The sequence below is a fragment of the Limanda limanda genome, chromosome 5, assembly GCF_963576545.1.
Source record: "Limanda limanda chromosome 5, fLimLim1.1, whole genome shotgun sequence".
NCBI lineage: Eukaryota > Metazoa > Chordata > Actinopteri > Pleuronectiformes > Pleuronectidae > Limanda > Limanda limanda.
This window is the reverse complement of record NC_083640.1, coordinates 3,631,196-3,641,195: the sequence shown is the minus strand read 5'-3', so window position 1 is coordinate 3,641,195 and position 10,000 is coordinate 3,631,196. Positions and strand designations below refer to the sequence as shown.

Sequence of the window (10,000 nt, the reverse complement as noted above, 5' to 3'; positions counted from 1 at the left end):
CGCCTCAAACCCCATTCAGGTCTTAATGCCACCGAGTGCAAGAACTACACATACCATGAAGGTATTGGAAGTTCTCTGCTGCCATCTAGTGGTCGGAGTGTAAAATACATACTAGCCCCTTGGTACTGTGCAGCAAAGTTATTTTGAGGTATTAAGCTGTATTTGAAATACTGTGATGATGGAACAGCAATGATTGTACAGAAACATATGTTGTTATTCAATTTCAAGCAAAAGCAGCATCAATATAATAATCTACATACCAGAGACTGGAAAATTTGTTAAATTAAGGTTATGCCTAATGTCGCTAATTTGCCTCATACCTAAATTTATATCTGTTGTATATGCTGTATTGAAATTAACAATCGCCACTTAATTTAGCATCTGTATGACAGCCCAAAACACAAATAATCATTTTTTTTATATAATTGGAAATTAATTCAGGCAATAAGGGGTTAAACATTATTCTGAGAACGTGTCAGACTTTGAGGAGAGAACGTTCTTGACTCTGGAAACAATGAGATGCTGCTTTCAAGGTCAGAGTGAAGTGTCAACTTGAATCAGTTGTTGTTTAGCGCCCCAACGTTCTGACGGCTGCTCTCACAGAATCTCACTGCTTTAGAATCTGCTGACACACTAGAAATAAAAATGAACCAAAGTTAAAATGTCCTTGGTCGAGAAAAGGTGGTGAAATCTCAGCTCTGAATACGATAAAGAAGCAGAACTCAACATTAAGTGGTGTGGTTGTTCCTCTTCAGGTCCGGGACTCGGCTCAGTCCTTCCTGACGGTGCAGGTTCCGCTCTACGTGTCCTACATCTACGTTACGGCCCCACGAGGCTGGGCGTCTCTGGAGCATCACACTGAGATGGAGTTCTCCTTCTTCTACGACACCGTTCTCTGGAGGACAGGTCAGAGCCAGTTTGTCTTTACGAGCAAATCAAAATACGAAGTGTGAAGTTGTTTGTACATCATGAAATAACAAATAAAACCCAAACTTATCAGGAACAAAAACACATGACATCAGTTATAAGAAGAAGACATGAGAACTCTATAAAATGACTTTTGGTCCCATGTCCAGTTTCGTCCTAATGTACAGAACTACAGTCTAAAAACATATATAACTTTTTAATTAGGGTTCGGGGTATCCTTAATGTAGAGATGCATTTGATCCCTGTTTGCAAACACCTTTATTTACATATATAATAATTATAGAGACCAAGTATTCATGAGTAGTTTCAGAAATGTTTATTCAATTAGTTTTCAGTAGTGTGACCCAGAGACTGTTTATAAAGATGGAGAACACGTCGACCAATCACGAATCAGTCTCAGCTGTCAATCATGACGTCTGTTTTTCTATCATCAAATAACAAATAAAAGCCAAACTTATCAGGAACATGAACACATGACATCAGTTATAAGAAGATGACATGAGGACTATCTAAAATTACTTTTGGTCCATGTCCCGTCCACTAACATGGAGGAGGCAGTTCGTCCTAATGCACAGAACAAACAGTCTAAAATATATTTAACTTTTTAATTTAATTTGATGTAATGTAGAGATGCATTTGATCCCTGTTTGCAAACATCCACCACCCGACATGAAACGATGGCATTGACCGTTTGTCTTTATGAGCAAATCAAAATATGAAGTGTGAAGTTGTTTTTATATTATCAAATAACAAATAAAACCCAAACTTATCAGGAACATGAACACATTACATCAGTTATAAGAAGAAGACATGCGAACTATCTAAAATGACTGTTGGTCCTTTGCCTGTCCACTAACCTGTCCACTGAGGAGACAGTTCGTCCTAATGCACATAACATACAGTCTAAAAACATATATAACTTTTTAATTAGGGTTAGGGTTATCCTTAATGTAGAGATGCATTTGATCCCTATTTGCAAACACCCACCCCCTGACATGAAACGATGGGTGTCTCCCGTCTGCAGGAATCCAGACGGACAGCGTCCTCTCAGCCCGACTCCAGATCATCAGGATCTACATCAGAGAAGACGGACGACTTGTGATCGAGTTCAAGACCCACGCCAAATTCAGAGGTCGGCTCCGAGGAGAACTCCCAGACTCTTATATCTCCCCAGCCACTCTTTTCCTTTGGTCTAACTGTCCGTCCATGTTGTCCCTCCTCCAGGTCAGTTTGTCCCCGAGCACCACACCCTCCCCGGACACAAGTCCCACCTGATGGCGCCCGACCACCTGGGCGGCATCGAGTTCGACATGCAGCTGCTGTGGAGCGCCCAGACCTTCGACTCTCCGTACCAGCTGTGGAGGGCCACCAGCTCCTACAGCAGGTCAGTGCAACCACACAGAGCTGCCACCAGGGGGTGCTGCTGTCGTCTGAAAGCCTGAAGCTGGTGTTGAGATTATTTCTTTCACATTCATATACTTACGTGACATGTTCAAGCGCATGGAAAAGTGTCACATGATCAAGCTAGGGCTGCTGGGAAATGTATTTTAGGAAGGATAAGTTTTCTAAATGTAGAATCTAGTCAAAGCTTCCAACGACTTCACATCCAGACGTGCTGCTTGTAGATGGACAGAGAAAAGGAAGATGGATTCAAGAAGGGATCAGGAAAAACCTTAAAAAACCCAGAAGCATAGATTTATATATAAAGGCTAGATGTCTCGTTCGACGGAGCCGGACGTCCGCACATGGCGGCCATCTTGCTAGGGGGCATCTCGCTCACCCATAACATTGTGTTGGTAGTGGTAAATAACCATAACTTGCTCAATTTTCAACCGATTTTTAAACTATCTGGTTTGTTATAAACGTCAGAGATGTAGTTATGACACTGCATAAATTATATATTTTTTTTAGAAAATAACATAATTATTCATAAGTATGCAGTCACATATCTACATCTCTGACCTTATCTATCTATTTTATTTTATTTTATCTTGTGCTTCTGTTTTTTATTCTTTCTACCTCAATATTTTATATTTTATTGTATTGTATTGTATTTTATTGTATTCAAATATACCGGCTGCTATGACAACTTAATTTCCCTTCGGGGATGAATAAAGTAATCTATCTATCTATCTATCTATCTATCTATCTATCTATCTATCTATCTATCTATCTATCTATCTATCTATCTATCTATCTATCTATCTATCTATCTATCTATCTATCTATCTATCTATCTATCTATCTATCTATCTATCTATCTATCTATCTATCTATCTATCTATCTATCTTATAACAAACCAACCCCTTTAAAAATCGGTTGAAAATTGAGCAAGTTATGGTTATTTACCACTACCAACACAATGTTATGGGTGAGCGAGCTGCCCCCTAGCAAGATGGCCGCCATGTGCGGACGTTCGTCTCCGTTGGCCGGCAACGCAGACGAGACATCTAGTCTTTATATATGATATCTATGCCCAGAAGGCTTCGGTCGTCACTTTACCTCGTCGGTAATCCTCCTGTTCTGATGTTTACCCTCCAACAGGAAGGACTATTCTGGCGAGTACACCGTCTTCCTGATCCCGTGCACCGTCCAGCCCACTCAGCCGTGGATCGACCCCGGGGACAAAGCTCTGTCCTGCACGGCCCACGCTCCGGAGAAGTATGTCGTCCCCCCCCGCACACTTCCAGCAGTGTAGAGTTAAAACACACACACACACACACTGTAACCTGATTGTGTCTCACTCTGTCAGGTTCCTGGTGCCGATCGCCTTCCAGCAAACCAACAGGCCCGTCCCGGTGGTGTACTCCCTCAACACGGAGTTTCAGCTGTGCAACAACGAGAAGGTCTTCATGATGGACCCGGCCACCGCCGACGTGTCCATGGCCGAGATGGACTACATTCTCCATGGGTACGGCATGAAGTTCAAACACTCCTCCTACAGATATTTAGGTTTCTGCTTATCACTGGAAGAGAAAAGGCCCAGGCAGCCGTCTCTGAGGAATGAAGAGTCGAGGGTGTGGTTGTTTAGAAGTTTAGTTTCAGCTAGATTTAAAGATTAGTGCAGCTTTGACACTGTGACACTCTGTTTTCCATCATCAAATAACAAATAAAAGCCAAACTTATCAGTAACATGAACACATGACATCAGTTATAAGAAGAAGACATGAGAAACTATCTGAAAGGACTTTTGGTCCATGTCCCGTCCACTAGAGGAGGCAGATTGTTCTAATGTACAGAACAAACAGTCTACAATATAAATAACTTTCTAATTTCATTTGACTTAATGAATTTGATGCATTCGATCCCTGTTTGCAAACATCCACCACCCGACATGAAACGATAGCAATGAGCGTTTGTCTTTATGAGCAAATCCAAATATGAAGTGTGAAGTTGTTTTTCCATCATCAAATAACAAATAAAACCCAACTTTATCAGGAACATGAACACAGTCAGTTATAAGAAGATAACATGAGAACTTTCTAAAATGACTTTTGGTCCTTTGCCTGTCCACTAACCTGTCCACTGAGGGGACAGTTTGTCCTAATGTACAGATCACAAGGTCCAAGACGTTCTGAAACACTAGGTGGCGTTATGAGCACTGTGCAACATTCTGTCTTGGAATTTGCAGATAATTCTTTTTAACCGTCAAACATGTGACATTTTCAAAGACACACATAAAGTGCTTCAGGTTGAATTCCTTCTTCAGTTCGTTCTGAAACGGAATGTTCAACTAAAAGATAGACATCTTGAACTTTAATTAGTGTTGAGAATGCAGATTCGCAACTGTAGTGGAGCCAGGGACCTGTCCTTCCAGGCTGAAGTCATCCAAACGATCACTGAAGAGTCCAACCGGTTTGTTTTTTTAACTCAACATGAGAAGAAATATCTCTCTCTCTCTTTTTATTTTCAAGTGAAGGCAAAACCAACCGTAATCTTCTGTTGATTCTTTTTTGACATTTTTTTTTATCTTGCCATTGAAATAGGTCATCACTTCTCAAAATAACTTCATGACTTTAATGCTGTGTCTAGATCCACATTACAGAAATCAGCCCTCCTCCTTTATCCGGGCTCGGGACAAGGTTATCCAGAAGAGACTATCTAACTTTGGTTTAGTTGTCAGGGGGTTCAGTTTCTCCACGTTCTGCACTAGAGGTGTGGAAATGTCTCGATTCTTAGATGCATCACGATGTGGACTCTGCATCGATGAAGAGACTGAACTCAATGACTCGTGTTTTCCAGTGACAGTGAAGATATATTGACACTTACAACCCGCTCTGTAAGCCAGAGGATTTGGAAAGTCGCCAGATTTAGTGAGAAAGTCACCAAACTGGCAAACCCGGTTATGAGCAACGTTAGACCAATAGATTGTTGCATTAATGTATTTCATCATAGAACAGTCGTGTAATTCAGTTTACAGCTCAAACAGCAGATTTAATCGTGATGTATCAGTTTGAAGATTTGTTAGATTTGAGTCTTGGAAGAACAAACTTTTAGTAGATCTCCTTCCTCCTATTTTCATTAAAAGAAATTGATGATTATTTTACTTCATAAAAGATAAATACAATTCTCTGTTCCTATATTCAGTCTGTGATACATAATGAACCTTAGAAAATCATGTCCTCATTAACCCTTAGATGCACGAGTGACTGGACCCTACACTCTTCCATAAGTGGGTCAAAAATGACCCATATTCGAATCAATGGGTTTTTATGCCATTTTCATTGATTTTGGTTAAGAATAATCACTTGTATAATAGTTTGTATTATATTTAGGACCACACAAGAATGATTTCATGTTTGAAATATCTTTATTTTTCACTTTTTAACATTTTTGAAAAATAAAATTACCCAGAACAGCAATAGAAAAATGTGAACATCCATTGTGTGTGTGTGTGTGTGTGTGTGTGTGTGTGTGTGTATGTGTGTGTGTGTCTGTGTGTGTCTGTGTGTTTGTGTGTGTGTAACTGTCCAGTCATTGACAGTTCCTCTCTCTTTTCCCTGTTTTGCCTTCTTGTCTCATCACTGTGTGCAGTTCAGACAAACTACCTGTTTCTGGCTGTGATCATTGCACACAGGTACATTGCATTTCCCACACCTGTTGTTGACATTGCGGTCTTTGTTACTTGGGCAACTCTGACACCTCTTTCTCTTTGGTTGGCCCTGTTCAGTTGGGGGCAGCCTTCCAGTCGACTCCTCATGTGTGGTGTGACAAGCTCCTTTGACAGCTCTTTGAGGAAGAGCCGTCGTGCATTGTCGATGCCGCTCTTGAATTCTGGGTGCTGAGCCGTGAAAAAGGTGTAGGCATTCAGGGTGGCGATGTCATTATGTTGTACCACAGCACCATGGGCCACCTCTGTGTTTGGCGCTTGCAGGTGTAGGTGCCAACCATCTGGTCAGTGGTGTCTACACCTCCGTTTGTAAAATGTGATCACTTCTGTTTTTTTCTTTCTGCTATTTTCATCCACTACTTTGTCGTGGTGCATCGTGCTCAGGAGCACAACAGCTTTGCCTTTCTTTCTGACATAGCTGACCATGGTAAGGCTGTCATTGAATCCAAACTCCTGGACTTGGAAGGCTTCATCAGAGGAGGGATGTCTGTCTTGTTCGGACGTAGAGTCCCCACAATAGAGAGATCCTTCTCCAGGAGATGCTGCGCAAGAGGCACACTGGTGAAAAAGTTATCCATGGTGACGTTGCGACCTGTGTTTCTAAATCTACTACACAACTGCTGGACAATGTTTTCTCCCAGATTCTTCTGAACTTCTTCCCCTGGTCGTCCCCCCGGTAAACTATACCATCTATTGCATAGGGGATGCGTGCATCACAAACCCAGAAGATCTTTTGGCCATACTTGGCGGGCTTGCTTGGCATGTACTGTAGAAACTTGCACCTACCCCTGAATGGCACGAGCTGTTCGTCCACAGTGACACAATCACTGGGGATGAATCGCTGTGTGCAGTTGACCAGGAACAGATCCCATACATAGCGGAAGGCTGCCATATGGTCTGTTTCCAGTCGGAAGGCTCTGGTCCTCTTATCATCAAAGCGCACGGTACGGCGAATGTCTTCAAATCTTCCAACAGCCATAGTGGCCTTGTACATGGGATTATGTAGAGGACTCCCAAACAGCTCACGGACTGATACATCCCAGTTCTTCTCACTTCCTGCAAGCAGGGTCAATCCAATTAAGGCCATGAATTCATCTTTGGTGACATTTTTCCATTCTTTTCCTCTAGCTGTTGCTACTCTCCGTCCATATAAAGATAATACTTACACGTATCAGCTCTTGCTGTGTAAAATAATCTTCTTGAGGGGTGAAACTTCTGATATAGTCTGTGTGGTCCACAGTTAATTTATTCCTGACAGCCACAGTTGATAAGAATCAAAGGTTCCCATTGGATTCCATAGAAAATGCATGCGGGTCATTTTTGACCCACTTATGGAAGCTTGGGGTAGTAATACAAAAACTACAATTTCTTAAAATGTATAAATGGTAAGTTAAAAATGTAAATGGCATTTTATCAAAAACATGTTTTTTGAGGAATACCTGGAATATGAAATGATAAAAAACTTTAATTACGAAGATATTTCAAGAAAACAACCTCACCGGGTCATTTTTGACCCACTTATGCATAAGTGTGAAGTTGTTTTTTATATAATCAAATAACAAATAAAACCCAAACTTATCAGGAACATGAACACAGTCAGTTATAAGAAGATAACATGAGAACTTTCTAAAATGACTTTTGGTCCTTTGCCTGTCCACTAACCTGTCCACTGAGGAGGCAGTTTGTCCTAATGTACAGATCACAAGGTCCAAGATGTTCTGAAACACTAGGTGGCGTTATGAGCACTGTGCAACATTCTGTCTTGGAATTTGCAGATAATTCTTTTTAACCGTCAAACATGTGACATTTTCAAAGACACACATAAAGTGCTTCAGGTTAAATTCATTCTTCAGTTCGTTCTGAAACGGAATGTTCAACTAAAAGATAGACATCTTGAACTTTAATTAGTGTTGAGAATGCAGATTCGCAACTGAAGTGGAGCCAGGGACCTGTCCTTCCAGGCTGAAGGCATCCAAACGATCACTGAAGTGTCCAACCGGTTTTTTTTTTTTAACTCAACATGAGAAGAAATATCTCTCTGTCTCTTTTTATTTTCAAGTGAAGGCAAAACCAACTGTATTCTTCTGTTGATTCTTTTTTGACATTTTTTTTTATCTTGCCATTGAAATAGGCCATCACTTCTCAAAATAACTTCATGACTTTAATGCTTTGTCTAGATCCACATTACAGAAATCAGCCCTCCTCCTTTATCCGGGCTCGGGACAAGGTTATCCAGAAGAGACTATCTAACTTTGGTTTAGTTGTCAGGGGGTTCAGTTTCTCCACGTTCTGCACTAGAGGTGTGGAAATGTCTCGATTCTTAGATGCATCACGATGTGGACTCTGCATCGATGAAGAGACTGAACTCAATGACTCGTGTTTCCAGTGACAGTGAAGATATATTGACACTTACAACCCGCTCTGTAAGCCAGAGGATTTGGAAAGTCGCCAGATTTAGTGAGAAAATCACCAAACTGGCAAACCCGGTTATGAGCAACGTTAGACCAATAGATTGTTGCATTAATGTATTTCATTATAGAACAGTCGTGTAATTCAGTTTACAGCTCAAACAACAGATTTAATCGTGATGTATCAGTTTGGAGGTTTGTTAGATTTGAGTCTTGGAAGAACAAACTTTTAGTAGATCTCCTTCCTCCTATTTTCATTAAAAGAAATTGATGATTATTTTACTTCATAAAATATGAATACAATTCTCTGTTCCTATATTCAGTCTGTGATAATTAATGAACCTTAGAAAATCATGACCTCATTAAAGCGACAGATGTTTATGCTCCTGTGTAAACCTGAGAGAACTGTTTCCTCTGCCGCCCCCTGCAGGTCAGACCATGTACGGCCGGGTGCTGTGGAACCCTGATCAGAACCTGAACGCAGCCTACAAGCTGCAGCTGGAGAAGGTTTACCTCTGCACCGGCCGGGACGGATACGTCCCCTTCTTTGACCCCACGGGGACGCTGTACAACGAGGGGCCTCAGTACGGCTGCATCCAGCCCAACAAGCACCTCAAGCATCGCTTCCTGCTGCTGGTCAGTGACTCTCCTCTGGACTGGGATGCAACAGGATGAGAAGTTTATAGTTTCACCTGCTGCACCGTGTGAATCCTGCTTGTTATTTGATTCACTGACCTTCTTCAACATTCAAATCTTCTCTAATCTCTGTTTGCCTGCATGTACAGTATATTGCATGACTTTATAAACTATGCTACAGACGTTATTTACTCTTAAAGTTAAATTACAAACTCCTCAACCTTATAGTCCTTCATTTTTCAATTGATCATCTTCTCTCTCTTTTCGTTGCAGGATCGTAAACAACCGGACGTGTGCGACAACTACTTCCACGACGTTCCCTTCGAGGCTAACTTCGCCTCCGACATCGTGGAGCTGCAGCCCGTAGCCGCCATGCCGGGCGTGGACGGCTTCACCATGAAGGTCGACGCCCTCTACAAGGTGCGTGGAGTCGCCTGTCGACAGAAACTATATTTTGGACGAGCCTGTAAAAAATGAAAAGTAGACGTTAGAAAAAATATAGAAAAACTGATCCAATCTCATATTTCTCATATTTGAGTTGGAATTCAATGCATGATTTTGTTGTTTTATTCCTTATTTATATGTGAATAACGTTTAGTAATTTGAAAATATTGTTATCATAACAAAGAACAGTAAGTTAGTGGAGTGTGTGTGGATGTGTGTGTGTGTGTGTGTGTGCGTGCGTGCATAAATATATATAAAGACCAAATGGCTCCGTTGGCGTCAAATAAATTATTAAATTATTACATAAAAATGTAATAGCTGTAAACAAACGCCTGAAGGAAAACGCCGCTGTTCCACAGTTACTGAATATGCATTAGAGGAAAGGGGGGGGGGGATGTATCTTGCTGTGTCGGATCTGAAAGTGGTTAAGAATATGTCTAGCTGTCAGAGCCATAGATATATATATAAAGACTA

At 41.2% G+C, this 10,000-nt stretch overlaps 1 protein-coding gene across 1 annotated transcript in view; it reads left to right on the top strand.

Annotated features, from left to right (window-relative positions):
- The window catches only part of fras1 (Fraser extracellular matrix complex subunit 1), a 173,298-nt gene that overhangs the window by 162,219 nt on the left and 1,079 nt on the right, over nt 1-10,000 (top strand). The window contains 8 exon segments of the mRNA XM_061071022.1: nt 756-906; nt 1,952-2,059; nt 2,152-2,311; nt 3,473-3,589; nt 3,681-3,827; nt 3,829-3,839; nt 8,877-9,082; nt 9,356-9,502. Of these exon segments, the coding sequence (XP_060927005.1) occupies nt 756-906; nt 1,952-2,059; nt 2,152-2,311; nt 3,473-3,589; nt 3,681-3,827; nt 3,829-3,839; nt 8,877-9,082; nt 9,356-9,502 (1,047 nt within the window).